At 36.5% G+C, this 20,515-nt stretch overlaps 1 protein-coding gene across 3 annotated transcripts in view; it reads left to right on the forward strand.

Annotated features, from left to right (window-relative positions):
- Positions 1-20,024, forward strand: part of LOC128983336 (pituitary homeobox homolog Ptx1) — a 57,081-nt gene extending 37,057 nt beyond the window's left edge. For 2 of the 3 annotated variants that reach the window (XM_054402589.1, XM_054402590.1), the window contains exons 4-6: positions 12,339-12,527; positions 14,442-14,713; positions 19,592-20,024. In XM_054402589.1, coding sequence (XP_054258564.1) covers positions 12,339-12,527; positions 14,442-14,713; positions 19,592-19,745 — 615 coding nt within the window. In that variant the 3' untranslated portion in view covers positions 19,746-20,024. Of the gene's footprint in view, positions 1-12,338; positions 12,528-14,441; positions 14,744-19,591 lie in introns of all 3 variants that reach the window. The other variant, XM_054402591.1, reaches the window with a different exon arrangement.
- The last annotated feature ends 491 nt before the right edge of the window (positions 20,025-20,515 follow it).

The following is a 20,515-nucleotide window of genomic DNA, read 5'->3' on the forward strand; positions in this document are numbered from 1 at the left end:
TTCGTCCGATAATAAAGGTGAACCCGGCTTACCGGATGATTAATTTGTCACCGGATCGTGTTCGTCGACACGTCACAATGTCGGATAACTGTTTCAATTTTACTAACGCCAAGATCCGCCGACGGGTTTACCGTACTCGCGATTCAAATTAGATTCCGCATTGTAATTATGGTGTTAGCGGCATCGCCGGATTATATCGATTAGTCGATATTATTGGTTCGATACGTGACGTAAGACTTGCGATTATCGTTTTTAAGTCGCAATGCGCAATGTGATTTGGTATGTCCAAACGGGCTGATTATGGGATCTTCGGATGAAAATGTGTGTTGGTTAGATAAAGCAAAACGTAATCGTATAATCGTTTAGGACCTATGATGAATATTGTTATACTTTCATTTTATAAAAAGTTTGACTAGTTGAATAGTCTCATAAAGTCATGGAAATATTATGGTCGTCTTTTACGAATGCAAACAAATTTAGAAGGCCTAGTGAGAATTAATCTGCTATAGAATCCACCGTTGCCGGAAAGACGTTTTCTACGAGTCTGGGTCAAATACTTTTTATAACCTTAGTGTCTTAATAATAAATTTGCCTTCACTAAACAAAGAACAAGAACCTAAGGTCGATCGATAAGGTCGTACGTGGTCGTTGCATACCCTTGAGGGCGTCCAAAAGTTGAAGTTTACCAATGAATTAGATAGAGAATCTTTCTCTAGACGACACATGACCTCTGCAGTCCTGCATGCAGTGGATGGATTGAGAGGGTGTGAACAGAATTGAATCAAAACTTATCTTCCAAAATACAATTAATAAATTCTCAGATCCATAAGAACTGTTAAAAAAACATGAGAAGGATTCAAATGTATTCTTTATCCAAAATTATACTCTAACCATTTTCATTCCTTGTTAAAAGATCACTGTTATGGTAATATTGTATGGTTTTCAATAATCGCTTAGAAAATTTTCCATATATAATTAGTTTAAAAACTAATTTAAAAGGCGAACAATTATTGTAAAACAGCAAACAGAATGATAAACACAGTTTACTCAACACTCAATTAATCACAACCATACAATAATTTAGAATTATATATTTTTTGTAAAATATTAAATTATCTACTTCAATAAGGTTTGAAAATTACGCTTATGTTTCATTGTGTATGAAGCTTTTTTTGTATGACCTTAAGTGTCTAATTAAAGCTTGAGTTTTGGTGAAAGTCTTTTCCTACACAAATTTCTGTGATTCCCTTAGAAACGATTTATGATCATCACACCAATTGAAATGCACCTAAATATTTACATCAGCAAGTTTTTTCGTCGAATGAGGTATTATTTTTCCACCACTTAAACCCCCACCTTTTTAATTCACACACATTACCTTTAACTGTTAAAAGTTAAGTCATAGTTATATCTGAAAGTACCTCTATGATACATTTAGTGCCGTCGGGAGGATAGTTTTTGATGTGTATTAAAACATAATGATTTAATACGTCATAGTTGCTGTTAAATGTTTTAATTATCAAATTGGATTATTTACTTTCAACTAATGAAACGCATTTTTTGCAATGAGCTATTTAGTAATAGATTTTACATTTCTTCATCGTTGGGAAATTTCTTCCAAACGGTTTGCACTCAATCATATTTTTGCATAAACCATAGATAATTTAAACCCGCTTTCCATCATAACAAGACTGTCATTAGCTGTGATTTTCCTCAGATAACTAAGAACGAAGTCATGAAACACCTGCAGAGATGCCTACTTGATAGTGCTATAAAGCAGGCTCACGCTTATAACATGCAGCCTCGTGGTGACGGAAGCTTTAGGCGTATTGTTATTATTCTGGCGTTATTTAAGAGCCCATAAACTGGTAAATCGGCGAGGAGTTTTACGTTGTCGAGGAAATCGACGCGAGACCGTTACCCTACCCATAAACCCGCCTCATCATGACGCCGTCAGTTGTAAACTACCTGCGAAATTAACTATTCTCTTTTTACCGGGCGTAAAGTTTAAGAGATGGGTCGAAATTTGCTCTCTTTACGTTCATAGCTAATTCATTATTGTGTGTTTTACTTGGAAACTTTGTTTATCATTTGGTAACATTGAGACGAAATAATTATACATTAAATTAATGTACATTTGTTTCATAACTTGTTATATTTACACTAGAACTGTAAACTTTTAAGAGCAGTAGATTTGTATAAAATGTTGCTACATTGGTGATCGATTTTGAACAGTCATTAGGTCCAAATAGAGACTTATTATTTTTTCATGGAGCATGTAGGTATTTTAATTGAAGAACTTTTAACGAAATAGAATTACAATGAGCAAGCATCAAGAGGTAAAAAGTTATTGACAGTAAACTATTATTTTGTTTATTATATGGTGTGAAATCCGAGCATAAAACGTGTACACATATATTTTTCAGTTTTTATATTAATACAGAACGTACTATTAAACTATAATATTAGTGTTACATATTTTACTAGTTTTGACAAATATACAATACACTTACTGTAATTTATAATGTGAACTTGTTATAATCGGTATGGTTTTTATTATAATTACTCTTATTAAATCAATTAATCAATTAATCAATAAATCAATTAAATCAATATATTAATGATTATGAACCAATTACATTTACCGAAACATACATAGATTATGTTTAACATTCAAACGAGTTTTAAACCTAAACACTATAAAACAAATATAAGGTTTACTTCAATAAATATTGAATGAATAACGAATATTGAATAAATATTTAAGTTTTCCCATTATTAAACTATTCATTTTCCTTGAGTATATCACGTGGGTGTGTCCGTTACCACTAGGCCCTATAACTCGAGTAAAAATCGTCCGATTTTTATTAAATGTTTTGGTACAAACATGAGATCATGCAGTTATTCGAACGTGTAAGAGAATCAGTACGATCGGATTGTGTGGTAATAATGGAGTTTTCCCATTTTTCACACTTAGGCTATAACATAAAATCTTACAATTTCTTTCCAAACTATTTTGTAGAATATATAAAAAAATCCACTGAAGCGTTGTTGTACGTTGGATGTTGAAGGAAAATATCTATTAATTTGAAATGATCATGTTATTCTTAATGGAGGTCTAGCGGATGTGTACTAGAAAAATTATTTAATCTGGTAAAAAAGACTAATTTATTTACACAGAATTAAAAATGTGTTTCTAAAAACAGCACTGTAGCCTAGTGCTGCTAGGGACTACTAACAAATAAACAAACAGTTAATCTTCATAAAACAAAAACACAATAAGTTTTAAAATATCTCTGACTGGATAGTGGCACCACAAAGGATAAGTAAACTGTTTTAGTTCCTTTGTTTTATGGATATATTGTGATACAATTTTGCAAATTTATTAATTTAACCCCTACATATAAACATTTGACCATAAATAATTTTCCCCTTCCCCTTATCGGCAAATTTAAGTACTAATTAAATCTTATTTCATACTTAGATATTAACATTTTGCCTGACATGTTTAAGGAATTATTTTGGTTTAAATCCATTTAATGTAATGGAAATTCACTTAGTCAGCAGGTTTAATGTGGCAGGGGTATTGTTATTAATATAATAGTTTTCAACAACTCAGTATTTTAACCATAAAAACAAATTCAATTGCCAACTCAGAGTCCTCCCAAAGTACATAAAGTCCACATTTCAAATTAACCAATAATTAATTCCACCACATAAAAATCTAAATTCACAAAATGACACAATTTGCTCGCATGCAACCTAAACTAACAAATATTAGGTATTGATATTTTAAATCCGCAATAATCACCTGGCCTTTGTCCCTGAATTGTTAGCTAGGTAATTACATTAGTGGTAATTAGATATATTAATTAACCGTCTGTGCAGGAGCAGGTCGGTGCGGTTGAGATGTTAGTAATTGATCTGAAACTGATTTGATCGTCAACTTAGATTGGTTCAGATTGATCTTGTGGTACCAAGTACAGTCGGTAGAAGTAACAATAGGTCCAGATTGATCTTGTGGTACCAAGTACAGTCGGTAGAAGTAACAATAGGTCCAGATTGATCTTGTGTTATCAAGTACAGTCGGTAGAAGTAACAATAGGTCCAGATTGATCTTGTGGTACCAAGTACAGTCGGTAGAAGTAACAATAGGTCCAGATTGATCTTGTGGTACCAAGTACAGTCGGTAGAAGTAACAATAGGTCCAGGCGTAAGGGTAAAATAACAGTAAAGTAATACAGGTGGGAAGCTTTTTAGTATTTTAACTTTATTTTGCATAATGAAACACATAATGAAAGTACTTAGGTTGTAATTTATCTAATGAAAATTTAGTTTCCTCGCGTCAATAAAAATGAAGGATTATATGACGTCAGTAAAAAATAGTAAATTCAGTTTTCGGTGCTTCATTTTAATGAATATAATGGATATAATGTATAATGTGAATATTACAGTATTTCTGTAATTGCTGCATCGATATTGTACTACACAATACTAAAATAACCCGGTATTTGAACGAAAATAGTTTATTTATTCAGTCAAAGTTTACAGTATTGCTTTATAGGATATTAGCACATTAGTGTATAAGGTAGACCTCTATTGTGTATTTGTCTATAGTGTATTGTAGAATTTCGTATGTGGTACTGTATAGGCAATCGTTGTGTTGGATGAGTGATAAATGTAGAACCTTGATAACAAGACTCTCATGGGGATTGTAAAATAAGACTTGTTATCAAGGTTGACTTCTTATCAAGGTTTGTAATAACATGTGATTAGGGGTAAAATAATTTTTAAGGGGATTTAAAATGACACTTGTTATCAAAGGCAACTTGTTATCGAGGGTCTTCTTATCAAGGTTCCACTGTAATTGTTATATAGGAGTATTTGTGTAAAGTGCATCGATACAAAGAATATTTTCGTGAAGTCATCTCTGAAGAAAATATTCATATATAGTGTATTGTTGTGTAAATGATCGTTTTGTTCGATATTGTTTTGTACAGTATTATTTTGTATTGGCATGTTTACGATATTGTTGTCAAGGAAAATTCAATTTAATATAACGATGTTTAGGACATTGTTGCATATTTCACGAACATCGTGTTGTTCAATTTTCCTCTTCCGATCAAAGCAAACAGATTCCAGCTAAATTATTCACGTGCACGGTTGCTCCTAATCCTGTAATGGCTAGGTCAATAATTGCTAATAGTCCTCTGTCTATAGCAGGGGTGCAGACAGCCACAGTGTTGCCAAAATCACAACAATGCAAAAAAAGATGACATAGCAAGGCTCTCTATAATCGGCGCATAAGGACGATAATGGGGGCCATATTCGAGTACAGTCTCGTCCAAGAGGGATCGATAGTACAGTCTGGTACAATCACTTCTCCCTTGCGTAATCCATTGGTGCTTGCAAAGGAATTCGTTCAAAAACATACAATATACGACTTAAAACCGACAATTGCACATTGTTATATGGATATAATTCTTATATATAATGTACTTTTGAAGAGGATATTTTTAATTTGAACATTTATGGTACAAAATATCAATAAAAAATCCCTAAGCACACAAATTAAATCAAATATTTTAAATCTTTGCCTCTTTGCAAAATCCATAAGTCGTGTCTTTCATAGCCAAACATAAAATATTTAGAGCTATATGAAAAAATATATATTTTAAACCTTCCTTGTATGTGTATTGAACGTCATATACTCTATTACAGTTATAATATGTAGGCCTATAGTTATTATGTGGTTATATTTTAAAATATGAGTGACTAGCTGTAACCCGCGGGCTTTGCCCCGTTTAACTTCTTAATTTTCAAGATTATCTCGTTCGCATGGCTCAATCACGTCCTGGTTGAAGTTTGTTCGCTACGCTCACTCACCTTTAGGTTGGAGCTCGTTCGCTACGCTAACTCGCCTCCAGGTTGAAGTTCGTTCGCTACGCTCACTCACCTTTTGGTTGCAAATTAGCTGTTGTCATAAATGTAAAAGAAATAATAGTCCTGCACCCTGTTGGTAATCCTTGTAACTTTAATGCTATTGAACATCATAGAACAGAACCAACTTGTTTAATTGAAACAGCTGTTAAGATTCAATAATTCCATTTCTCATAAGGTTAACATGGGAAACTCCAGAGCCACTGGGGCGGAGCCCGAAAGGATTTTTGAAATAAGAATATGCCTATATGTTAATCGGGAATGTGAGCTATCATCATGCCAAATTTCAGCCCAATCCGACCAGTATTTTTCGCGTTCACTTGTCACAAACATACATCCATACATCCAAACTTTCTCATTTATAATATTAGTAGGATTAGTAGGATTACAGTCTACTCCTAAAAATATGAGGGTTGCCAAATCGATATTGAGAAAAGTCAGTCGTGTTTATGAGGTACAAGTAAACACAGCTGGAATGACTATCTTTGGACTTTTAATAATGTAATTGTTCTGATTGAAAAAAAAAACTGGTTTTTTTAGTCAGAAACAATAGTTTCTAACACAAGGCTTATTAATCACCATCCATTCATATTTTGCTTAAAATACTCCGGATAGTTGTTGCGTCCCATCAATAGTTTAAACCTAATTAAATAGTACAAGCAGTATAAGTTAACTAATAAGTATTAATTTTTTTATAAATTTTGTAAAATTACATTGTTAAAATCAAGACTTTTATTGGTTTATATACAACAAAAACATTTACATCAGGTTCAACCGTTTAGGTTATTTAAAAAAACTTACACAATCCTATCTACTTAAATTAGCAATCAAACCGATATCCTCGCCATTTAAAACTATAAGCCCACTATTCCCACAGCCGACGGGCTTATTACTAATGCCGCCGAATAATTAACAACTACAATCCATGTCGAACAAATCGTCTTTTAATCTGGCGAACTGCGAAAAAATGAAATGCTAGAGCGTCATATCAATCATTGGATTTAAAAGCGCGGACACGGTGTCAGGTAAGGGTCGTCCTAGTAATCCATCCGCAATTCATTGATTACAGCTAGAGCGGACCCCGCTAAGCCGATAGTCCGCCGCTAATCAGCATGTGCCTCTCTAATTACATATGCACACCGAATTTTCTAGTAACTAATCATCAAAGCTGTGGCTTACAGCGTCATTGGGGACGGGATCACACGCCGAAAAACGGGGATATTGTAATGGCTGTGGTAAATAGTGGTATTGGTATGTATATCGTAGTGGCGGTGGTTAAAATAGTAGTGTTGAATAAGATATTGTAGAGGCTGTGATGAAATAGGAGTGTATAGGAAAGTATATTATAGTGGTACAAAATAGTGGTGTGTTGGATAAAATACTGTATTAGTTTTGTTATAAAATATTGTTGTGTTGGATGAAGTACTATGGGGAATAGTGATGCATAGAAAGGATACTGTAGTGGCTGTGGTGGCACGGTGTATTGAAGATTGTATTTGATTGAAAATGGTAAAGTCTACTGATGTGTTTGGATATTAGTGTTATATTGTTGTGGGAAAAGACGATAGTGAAGTGGCAGTTTCGTAGTGAACTAGTTGAGAATTTATAGTGACTAGTATTTTGATTTATAAGAAATTATAGTGGCAGTGGTGTATATGCGTTTCTACGTTCTTATGTATTTGGATAAGGATATAGCAGTAGTGGTAGTCGAGTGTACTGTCTTAGGATTTATATTACGTATTATATTGGGTATAATAAAGCCTCCTTGCCTTCTTGTGTATTTGGATATCGGAATTTTGTGCTTTAGTATAGTATATTGAGGTGGCAGTATATGTTAGTATTCATTTATTCTGCTATTGATATGGTAGGGGTTGTGTGAAACAATAGTATAGTGGCGCTGAAGTGCACAATAATTATTAATGAATTGAAGCACAGAACTGCCTAAGCATTCGTTGAATTTAAGCAAAGATTAAAGAGACTGTCGAAGAATATAATGTATGCATATTTCCAATCTATTTACCACTATATAACAAAACCTAATAAAGTTGAATTCAAAAGTAACCTAAAGAAAAGAAAAGCTCTCACCCCAAAGCCCAAAGTGAGGTAGCGAGGGGCTATTTCCGTATCCTGACGGTAACTTTGCCAATGGGACGCGCGGCTGTACCCCGACCCCAATTTATTGGAATGGTTCTTGGAACTCTGCCTTATTGAATTGAACTTTCAACCAGCTGCACCCATTTAACAATTAGTTTAACAGATTATTAGTTTTGCGTTGGATTCACGATAAAATAAAGCTTTAAGTTGCATTATAGGTTGTGTATCATAATCGTAAACAGCATCTGTAAAATCTCATTTCTAAAATAGAAGGGAGTTGACCAAATTTAAGAAATTAAGAATATTGGAAGATTTATGTAACGTAATGAATAATTAATGTTCCATTATGCTCAGAGTGAATGAAAAAATAAACTATTATGTAAGCATCTTTTCAAAAATGTTGATATGAAAACTTTTTTGAAATTAAATGGAAGAATATTAAGTCATATCATCGCCTATACCAAACGTAACATTACATACATTAAATACTTAATGTAGGCTATATGAAATGTAGAACTTTGCAGGGCTACCAGTTGTTTAATTTATAATTCAAAATCATGCGTGATTGTTACAACAAAACATTTGACAAAACGAAAATGCGCTTCATTTAGCTTAACAATATCTACAGGACTATTGCAGTTTCGGAAGTGCACCTTAATCAGATCTTATTCAAGAGAGAATGTCTCTTATATATGTATATTGTCGCAAACATATTCATAAAAACATTTACGCACAAATGACAAATATAAATATTTGAAGAGCTCAAGGAACGTGTACCGACCGATAGGTAAAAACCTATGTGGTTGCAAATTTTTCAAACTTGTCAATGGGCAAATCAAGTGTTCCTCCTTTTTGAATCAGTAGAAACTATCTAACAGTTCGAAGATCGTCGAAACTTTTCCAAATCACACATTAATCCCGGCTAAATATACCCACATAAATCAGAATTTCATTTCCAAAACCCCACACCCCCTCAGTTGAACAGTCAAATGCCGCTGGTGGACCAATGATATCGATATTCAGTGTGGGGGCGCTGGCAATAAAGAACCCCAATGGTTTATGCATTGTTGCAATAACGGCTGGTAAGCCCTGGGTGAGATATTAAACAGCAAATCAAGTTGTACCACGATGTCAGTTCAGAGCGGGGGTTGGTTTGTCACCAGAGGGGTCGCTAGATTACTTTACTCATATGTTTCATTTCACGCTCGCCCTAATCAATCTTGCACATTGATTCACCGTCGCGGACTCATGCGATCTTGATGATGTTCGGTCGTTTGATTCGCCGTCAACTTTGCAGCGATTTATAGATTGTTTTCATATGAAGATCGACTCGTTCACTAATCCTACATAATTTGATTTGCAGTCTCGCCAATTATTTTTGTACACCACAAAGTCTCGGCGATTAATTTAATATATTTCTACGGTGTCGATTCTCTTCACACTTCATTTAATTGGTAATTAAAATTTCAATTGTTGTTGTATATTTTTGTTCATGTACATAATTTGTTTGGACGTTACTTTTAGTGACATGAGTTAATCTGAGAAGCACTCGAGAATAAAGGCATTTTGATTTGATTTGTTTTGAATTATGTTCATTTCGCCATTTGATCCACCAAACCGCCGATTTGGTTACCAAAGATTCGTCAACTTGACGTTTTATTTGTTAAATATGGAAATTTAACGACTGATCCACTCTCACCGATGTATTAAATTATTCAATTTACAATTTCGCAGTGCACTTTGAGGACTCTTTTTATCTCCTTGATGTTCGTTTTATCGTTTGATTCACAGTTTAGTCTCCAATTTCGCGGTGACTCATTTGATCATGTTGCTTTCAACACTGACATTGGTTCGCAATCTTACAGTTAACTTGAGAAGATAATTTGACTTTATGGTTGGTGTACTATGGTTCATTTGTTGACTGATATTTTATGATTTGATTAAAAATTATTATTTCCGTCCTCAAATATGCAGCTCTTTGTTTTATCTACGATAATCATGTATTATAACTTAACCATCGAAAATTGACGCATTACTATCATTGTTTTGTTCATTTAGTTCACCGTTTTGCCGGTGAAGTAGGTTTTATTTTTGTCCTTAGTATTAATGTTCATTAGTACAGGCTGAACTTAACCACTCTACATTCTTTTCATTCTAAACGTCAGAATTAGTCTGAGTAATTTTCTTTCTCAAACTGGAGAACAAATTTTACATTCCCACTTAGTACACAAACAGTTAATTACTTCAGTATTTGATCTGGTTTCAATATTTACCATAGTAAGTTAGTAAGTTATAGTAGTAGTTGATATTAAGTAGAATTCATCAATCCATCATTTGATTCAAACATTATTCACGTTTTATATTTAATTTTCGATACAAACATTCCTTATAATATAAATTTACGGAATCGAACAACGCGACGTAGTTTGGTTTTAATGTACAGTACTAGCCTATTTGTATATTTTTCCAACTATGGTACCCAGAGAGCACAGAATAGAAATGAATTTCTATTCTTATTTTATAAGTGGTCAACTCGATGTGTTTTCCTACCACAAACGCACAAATCTTACACACCAAAATTTTGTAACAATTAGATTAATTGATTCACTCATGACTTTTGTCCCTTTTCCCTTCTAAAATTCAGATCCACAGATTGAGATTTTAAATCTATTTCCTGAAAATAGAAATTTACGAACCGGAATGTAGCCTAATGCAGTTTCCACCACGTCGCCCCCGTACATGTTTCCCTACAGGGGGAAGCAATGAGCCTCATCCCCCGGAGCCAACGACTCGTTTAATTGGCCTCAGATTAACGAGGGTGGATCTCCAGGGCGACACTTCGCCCAATAAAACAACCGTTCCGCTTCCGCTGGCGCAGTAATAGACCGTCCCATTCCGGGACTGCGATGGTTTCCGCGTGAAGGGGTCCGTCCCTGAAGGGTATTTTGGGGTGTAGTTTGTTTTGTAACTCGTTTTCCTAAACGTGTTCCTTTTTTGGAGAAGGGCTCTGTTTGGTCTAAAGCAGCCAGGCGAGGAACCAGACGCTAACATTGGGCAAAAGCTCCTGCACCTAGTCAAGGACACAGGCATAGGCTTACCCAGTTAGTGGCAAGTGATATGACAATAAGCTTCGGTTGACGTGCTTGGACCATGAGTCCACCCTCTTACAATCAATCAATCAATCAACTCGTTTTCCAGTGTGTTAGATGGGTGAGATAGAAATGTAATGATTAGGTTGTTCGGTAATTTGTAGAATTTTATTGCTACAAACAGTCCAAACAAACCAATAATTTACAATTTTGACACTGCAGTATCCAATAGTTCATGCTATGACTAAGGGTCAAGACAAACAACGAAACTTTATCTTAATTAATTAATGAGGAATAAATTGATAACAAACTTAAATCTGTGTGAATGTAAGACTAACAATAGGTAAATCATTTAGGTAAATACATGTTATATCAATGTTGCTATTAGATGAGGGAGTGTTTTTCTAAAATTTTTCTAAAACTCGTGGTACAATTATATGACCGTAGTATGATGGTTATTTTATATAATGTAATACTATATTTCATAACAAGAGTAGAAAGTGAGTCTTTACATATTTGAGACCATGTTTGAAGTGCGATATTTATCGAGGAAATGGTCGAGAATATGTATAGACCCACTTTCACTCGTGTTTTGAACTACTTACTACTAAACTACAAAGACTAATTACTTTCTTTGGGATCTTTTTGTAATTTCAACGGGTTGAGTTATTCGGAGATGATAGTGCAAATCTGGACCTGGAGCTCGTGGGACGCAGAGGTAATTGGAGTACACGTTTCAACGACCTTTTGATTTGCGTTTTGCTGCATCAATCCAATTTTTCTACGTTATTAGGAACGTGTGCTCCCGCTATCTCCGCGTTCCGCCACCCCCGAACCCAAATCTGTCCCGCCACCTCCGAATTCTTGAGTGACCCTTATAATCCCGTCACTGCCTGCGTTGTTAGCTGTCATTGAATCCACGGCTGCGAAGCCCCGTGGATGGAAGATTTAATGAAAATTTAACCCGTGGGTTAGGTAAGGTTAGGTTAGGTTAAGTTAGGTTAGGTTAGGTTAGGTTAGGTTAGGTTAGGACGAAAAGTCTTAACGCATGTAGTAACCGAGGATTATAGGGGTCACTCTGAAATTCGGAGGTGGCGGGACGCGGAGATAGCGGGAGGTAACCATTAGGAAGGAACGGACTAAAACATGGTCTTGTTACAAACTAACGAATATAGAACGATTAAAAGCAACTATATTGCATCGAGATTGTTTCAGGTATGGTTTAAGAACAGACGGGCCAAATGGCGCAAGAGAGAACGCAACGCTATGAACGCTGCTGCAGCCGCCGCTGCTGACTTCAAGAACGGCTTCAGCTCACAGTTCAACGGGCTGATGCAGCCTTTCACGGACACAGACTCGCTGTACTCCTCGGCGTACTCTTCCTACAACAACTGGGCCACCAAGGTAGGACCATGTTCAACACTTTACATTAAATCTCATCTCAATTTTGCTATCGAATAGTCCTACTTTTGACAGAGTGATGTTTGCAAATAAGGCCCCGGGTACGATACGAGCGGCGAGCGGCGAGCGGCTTGAGCGGCGCCGCTCTGACATCGGGTCTCATTTAGTTGCGTGTAAATTTGTTGAGGGTGGCCACGATACGTCTGAGCGGCGAGCGGTGGTGAGCGGCACCGCTCAGCGCCGCTCATGGTTCCAAGTCAAAACCGATTTTCGCGAAAACGCCGCTCGCCGCTCGCCGCTCAGGTGAGTCATGCTTCAGCTCGGCCTAAAATTACAGGGAAACATCAGCAAACATGCGATACGGGTCAATACGTGAGGTGCAGTCCAGGTAATGTTTGTGGAATGACCAGCAAGGATATTTTAAAACACTTCAGTCACCAGAAAAGTATGGGAAAAAATTAGGGTTAAGGTTTTTCTAAAAACTAAGTTTTTCTTTAAAGGCAAACAATTGTCAGATAGCTACAAAAGGTGCAATACGTCTTGCAGGTAAGCATAGTTTACCATTTTATACTAAACTAACTCATAAAACTTGGAAAACTTGATGAGCGTTATAAATGTGCCGCTTGTATCGTAGCCACCACCGCCGCTTACGTGCCGCTCAGGTTGCCGCTCGCCGCTTGCCGCTCACCGCTCACCGCTCGTATCGTACCCGAGGCCTAAGAATGTGACATGGTTACCTGTACTCGGGCCAAATTTGAACTTATCCTAATTGCAATATCCAACCAGAAAGTTCAGATACTTAGAACAATCATTACTCGATATATAGCTTAGTCCCAGCTAAAGTACGATTTCAACCCAATTGGTCTTATGTATCGCTTGGCCGATCAATGGATGACTGGTCTACGCTAAAAGACCAGAGTGAGACCATTACGGGTACATCAAGAAATATACTGCAATATCACAATAGACCCCAAACACCTCAGTTCCTGATGAAGAAACGACTCCTTGTCTTCAAGCATAAAGGTAGTTCATCGCCCTCTAAGCCTAGCCTGAAGTAATGTGAAAAATGATTTCGGGCTCTAACATAAGTCTTAAGGCGGGGACACACTTGTCATACACTCTTCCGATCCTACTACGATCCGATTTGCGGGATCCCAGAAGGATCGGTGCGGGATCGGAGGGGGTGAACACACATGTCATACACGATTCCGACCCATCTCAGATTTCCTCCACCGGTCGATCAACACTTGCCAGTCTGATTTGTAAACTACGTGCAGAAGGTGGTAAACATGTTCAAAAACTTTGGTTTTCGGGATTCAGCCATGATGGTCGTTTGTCTAGATAAAGAGGAAGAAAGTCAGACATCTCTGAAGGGCAGTGGAAAACGAAGAAATTGGGTTCATTCTGTATGGAAAGAAATTTAGGTGGTTTACTTAAGTGCACATCTTATATATTAAGCACATTGGGTTTTCTCTCTCGAAGTCGATTAACTCTTCTACCCGTCCGATTTTCATGATCGAGGTCTCAAATTGAAGAAGGTATGCACGCACAGATTTCACATAAAGCATCGGCATATATTTATCTTAAACCATTATTCTTAAATCTTAAGATTAAGGTGATTTTTAAGAAACGACCCGTCCTGCATCCGACAAACGAATAGACTGCAGTGTCGGTGCGTGATCGGAACCAAAATCGGAGTAGGATCGGAGTATGACATGACGCGTGTCGGAGAGGTGTGAACAACCGCGTTCAATGTTATGTACCATTCCCCTCTCCGACAGTCGTACCGCAGTATGATCGGAGTCGGATCGGAAGGGTGTATGACAAGTGTGTCCCCGCCTTTAGGATGTGAAGGTGGGAAATAAAAAAGTTGTCTTAGATTCGTAAACAAGTGGTCATAAATATGTTTGTTTGCAGGTGCCGAGCCCGCTGGGTACCAAGACATTCCCGTGGTCCGTCAACCCGCTCACTTCCGTCAACCACCACCAAAGCTCCGTCAACTGTTTCAACGCCGCCGCCACCTCCGCAGCACTATCGTCCTCCTCGGGTGCCGGGTCCATGCTGCCCCCCACCCCTCTGTCGGCGGCGTCCGCCCCCGGCTCTGCCTGTCCATACGCTCCCCCCACAACCCCCTACTCCATGTACCATCACCGCGCCGCCGCCGAACCCTGCAACGTCATGTCCTCCAGGTAGAGATGCACTTGGTCGATGGAAGTACAGTAGGTAACCCTCTACCATTCATTTGCACTTTTGGGCTGGGACATAACCTCTGCTTTACGGAGTAGCCATGGGTCGGATAGGGTCCGATAATAGTATATTACGTTACTAGTCCTGAAAATAAATGTTTACCGGACGAGTGTGGTCGTTCCCGTGCGAGACGAAGTCGAGTACGGGATTACCATACGAGTCCGGTACACACATTTTGGACGAGTTACGTACGATAGTTTACGCCATACTACTCAATTCGTACAAATCCTTATATATTTCCAACAACTAAAGGACTAAAAATCACCAGTCTGTTTTTGTTTATAACCAATCATTGCCACGCAAATGCAGTATAATCAGCTGATTGGTGTCCGGTAAAACTCATTGCAGAACAGTATTACGCAATGAAACCCCATTTGAATAAGCTGGCGGCAAACAGCTGTTTTCTGGACTAAATCCTTGCGTGGGAAGTTCGTCAAAATAATGTAGTGTGGCGTAAAGAGGTTTACGGGAACTCTAGCTACCTGTGAGCATCTGCAGTATTTGTAGCTACTCGTAGTGAAAAGGTATCGTGCATGTTATCTTATATAGGTGATAGGAACCGGTAGAATAATTTTAAAATATATATCCTTTGGCGTCATCATTTTCCTGATCAAATAATTTTATTGAGCTGAAGTTGACAATACATTGCATTAGCTAAAGCATAAAAAAATAAACCAGTTTTCTTCTGGTTTTAGGCTAAAATAGGTATTTACAACAATTGCTACTAAAGTTTACATCGTCTTAACCAATATTACACGCCAGGGTTTACAACGGCCCCGTTGCTGCGGCCCAAAAAAAGAGATTTTAAGTATTTGTTTTGAGGCATTTTTATTTTAATAGCGGGATCCTTTAAGTTACAACAGTTCGTTCTATAAGTAAAGGAGTTGATATTCAGGTGAACTAAACCTTCAAAAGAGCATACATAAAGACATACAGTCTTCCTAGAACATTTCCAACAAGTTTAATTAGTAACACTCGGATGGAGTTTAGGTAACATTCGTTCGTGGATGGATTTAATTGTTCACTGGTAATACTAAACAGTTTGGACCTATAGTTTGCGTTATTATTCTTTTAAACAGTTAAGTTGTTTGCGCGAAACTAATTTTCGTAGATCCCATTGGCTACTCTGTATGTTTGTGCTGCTTCCTGGTGTTATTTTAAGTTAGTTAGCCCACAGATAAGTAATATAAATAATTTATATTACTAATATAACATTATAATATAATATTATAATATATTATATTATAATATATTATATTATAATATATTATATTATAATATATCTATATAAATAAAATTAGAGTTTTGTCTGTACATTGCTCAGAATCATACATTTTTAGGTTATTTTTACGTTTTATACATTAAAGAAGCCGAAACAATTCTCATCTAAATTTCTGTCTGTCTGTCTGTCTGTCTGTCTGTCTGTCTGTCTGACACACTCAAGATGGCATTTTACGCAATCTTCTCCAGGAAAACGAGAGTACCTATCAAGACCCAAGTCATTTTAATGTATTCACTGGATTGGCGAGAGTGTCTTTAGCCATTAAAATATGGTCTCACTACTTTGTAATTAAAATTACGGCCGTTCAAAAATGCAGTTTTGTGCGATTTTTGTCAAGTTTTCTTCCAATTTGTATCACATAATCATCTATGAAACAACGAACAGCTGTTCGGATCAAGATTATTTTTTCTAGCTGTCACTGAAATGTTTACAAATGTTGTTTACAAACACCACAACCATTTCCGATCACGTTTTGAAGGCAAATCCCATCCAAGTGAGATTAAAAACGTTTTTATTACATAAAGGATTTAATTAATCGCAAGTGGAATAATATAGTGTAACCGTAAATTAAATAACTAGGCATCATCCAGGTCAGGAACCAGAAATATGTGTATAAAATTGTTTTGGAGTTTTGATAACCAGAAAGAAGACATTGAATCAATATTGAATCAGTGTTGTATACGGCTGGGAAACTTAAATTTACTAATGACCGTCGCCAATAGCTTAGAAACAATGTTCTACTCATTGACGGCTCTTCAATGGCGGTTGTGTAAAGTGTAAAGCAAAATATTACAACTGCAGTGGGTGATTGTAACAGAGGTTTACGGATGATGCTGAACTCGATTTTCCAATGTGTCACTTTCTGTTCCTACCATTGACTATATAAAGTCAATAGTTCCTACTCACCGTGTGATGCAATCGCTGGACCATACAGCCAATAGGCTCATAGCCCTTCTCTTGGGTACGTGTGGTACGTATGCTTACCCAATTATTTATAACAACCCTTTCGACAACGATCCTTGATACCGGTACTTTTCCATAGAATACACGGCCTACCTAGGTACTTAAGAAATAAAATTATAAACGTCCAAAAACCCAACGTTGTGTGATTTTTGTCACATTTCCTTATAATGTTAATATATATACCAGCAACCATTGTTTAGAGAATACGTAATCTATTAAATAACAGAAAGTTATGTTGTATAAGGTTTTTTTTCAAACTGACACCGATAGAGTTGTGTACAAATAAAGCAATTAATGGGAAATAACTTTGATTGCCGATAACTTTTTACGAGAAAATCCAAAACCAAGAGATCAATAACCTTGATTAACGCATATAATTGGTCGGCTGTACTACAGTTCTTAACTGTAAACGTTGGTTTTTGGTACGGTACTGGTTCTTTTCCTTTTAACCTTTAGTAGCAGCAAGAATCATTTTTACGTACCAACACATCACAGTAATTTACAAATTAGTATCGTTGGTGTTGCACCTTATTTATTACAGGCGTAGGCCTATTCAATTTAATTGATGTGTTCAGATAGCATTTCCACAGAATTTCGAGTCATCTCCGGTCCAAGCAAATATAAATTGTTATGATCAAATTTTATGTCATTAACAAAGATTTCAAGTACTAATTTTATATGTACCTTTTTATGCTTAAAGCGTAGCAGATTCCCTAATTAAGTTCGGTATTTTTGTGTGTATGTATGATGGTAACGCATTAATGTCCTTGTTTCTCAATGTTTCACGGAAAGGACAAGAGCGCCTTGATAATGAAAATGTCAACCCGAATAAAGTGTTAAATTAAGAGGTTGAGGTAGTACCTTAAATACTTTTAACCATTATGTTATAGTCCTTTAAATTCTGAACAAAATTGTACAAATCCCATTTCCGTATATTTACTCTCACCGCTTACACATGATAAAGGTTGTTGACAAACTTATGGGAGAAAGTATGTGTCAGAATGCTGAACCCGTTTATTTAGTTTAATCATTGGATATAACATATGGACCAACAAGATCCGGGTGACATTTAATTGCGAAGCATTAGTTTTGGCTTGAAACTTTCAGATACTGTATTTGCGAAGGAATAGTTTTGTCAGCATATCTGAAAGTATGCAAACCAACTGCTGTGCTTTATATATGAAGGTTTTAACTGACTATGATAAGATCCCCGTGCGTAGAACGGGCACACAGCTAGTTATATTATAATAATATAATATTAATTTATATTATTAATAATTTATATTACTTCTCTGTGGTTAGCCTAAACAAACCTCAATAGAGAGACTGTCGAGGGATGATAATCATTATTTGAGAAATTAGCAAGGAGGTGGTCCCCTTTTCGAGGTGCTAGGAGAAAATTCCATTGGGTTTCAAATACTATTTTTACAAACTTATGATTCTAGAGAAAACTTTAGCTATCGAGGTTCTACTGCACCCAAAGATATATGTATGTACATTAGCCAAGTCTTGCAAAAATATCTTCACAGAAGTGGTATCATATTTTATTATTAAAAATCAAGTAAAAGTTGTGTTTATATTTCCACCATATTTTTATCTACCTACAATTATAAAACTAAATGGTGATTAAGTTTTTCTTTTGTATAAAAATGGATTTTCTAGAAAAAAACATTTTTAGGATTTAAAAAATATATACTTTCCTTGTACCCCTCTTAAATACTGTGGTATGATCCATAAAGAGGATGCGTGGTTAGCATAAATTCATTTCGAACTGTGGCTAAATGTATTGTACGTGCAGAACTGGCTTGACAAAACCGTTGAAAAAGTAATTTTAAATCGTATTCTTTTGAAGATTATCAAATTTGAACATAAGTTAGTACCTAGGTTAATTTTAAAGGGAAATAACTATTGTGGATTATTTTTTTGAAATTAAGAAAAGCAGGCAATCCATCCTAGCAGAACTACAAAGTACGGGGGAAACAGCAGAAAATGTTAACCTAGCTGCTGTACACCTTTGGCAATTTAGGGTTTACATTTTTGTTTTAAACCTGGTGATGCATTGCCTAGTAGATGAAGACTGATTATGTTGAGTTTTTCGTCTTCATCTCTGGTACCGAACCTAACATGAGAAACCCTATATGTAACTCTTATTACTCCCTTATTATTACATCCTCTTCTACCTAACATAACCTAAACTAATCCGACAAACGTAAAATCTAACCTCATAACGAACCCCTACCTCTTATACCTAATAACATAGCCTGTGTCTTGTACTACAGTAATTTGTGTCCGACATAACCTATCCTAGGCATTATGACCTATGACATATCCTAGGCATTTTCCTCTTATCGCAGTTGTACCTAACATAAAATAACCTAATCCAACATAACCTAACCCTTACCTAACATAACGTAACCCTACACCTATACATAATCCAATACCTCGTCCAACTTAACACCCTAGCATACCCCAACTCCTTTATTACTCGTGTTCCCAACATATTCAACCCCAATCCGAACTAACCTAAAACGAACAAACCTAACCTCAATTTCTACAACCGCCATGTTGTGTCCAGTATTGCCAGTCTTCGGCTGAAGGCAAAGCAGCACTCGTCCGGCTTCTCCTACTCGCCGGCGACTCCCGCCTCCACGTCGTCGGCCCGAGTAGCGTCGCTGTCAGCATGCCAGTACGCCACGGCGGGAAGTGGAAGTGACCGCGGGGGCGTCTGACGGTACTCTGTCCAGCACCTCATAGAGGACAGGGATCTGCCCGCCATAAAGACAGAGACCGACGAAAAGTCGTGTGCCATCGACAACCAGGATTTTTGAAAGTTCCAAAACTTCATGAGTGATATCGACTTTGACATTTTGTAACGATTTTTTACCGAACGATGCCAAAGATTGTGTATATGTTTCTTCAGCGGCTGCGGTCGAATCAGTCACACCATTTACGGTTGGTTTGTGGTAGATGAATTTAATTTGATGGATAGCGTATAAACTAAAGTGAGTTGGAATAGATACAATTTATTTTAGATAATTATGTTGACAGTAGTGCTGTTAGGCTCATTGCCAGTTTTATAATGTTCCACAATGCAAATATCGATCTTAAAAGGAACTTTTAATTGAAAAAAGAATGTTGGGTCTACTTCCTTTCATTGTGAAGCTGTTTAATTTTTGTTGTACTCCACAATAAATAAACATAATTCAATTGCCTATTACAGTACGAGAACTGTGATTGAATTATTTTACAATTTTTTCTTGTTCAACTTGAAGTAAAGAAATTCAGCCAAGTCAACCACTTTGATACTACCCCATTTTTTATGATTTTCACGTGTGTAAATGGAGTGACTTTTTTGGCCGCCGGCGTTTTAACTATTCAGGCAGGGATCTAGGTCTCATTTTTATGGCTGAACCTATCTTTACGTCCACAAAAATTAGCTAAAATAGTACAAACAATTTTATAATTATTTTCCAAACATTTTCACCAACCCACGAAAGCA

The sequence above is a fragment of the Macrosteles quadrilineatus genome, unplaced genomic scaffold (assembly GCF_028750875.1).
Source record: "Macrosteles quadrilineatus isolate MER2022 unplaced genomic scaffold, UCM_ALF_1.0 Scaffold_1__1_contigs__length_201487025, whole genome shotgun sequence".
NCBI classification, from domain to species: Eukaryota; Metazoa; Arthropoda; class Insecta; order Hemiptera; family Cicadellidae; genus Macrosteles; species Macrosteles quadrilineatus.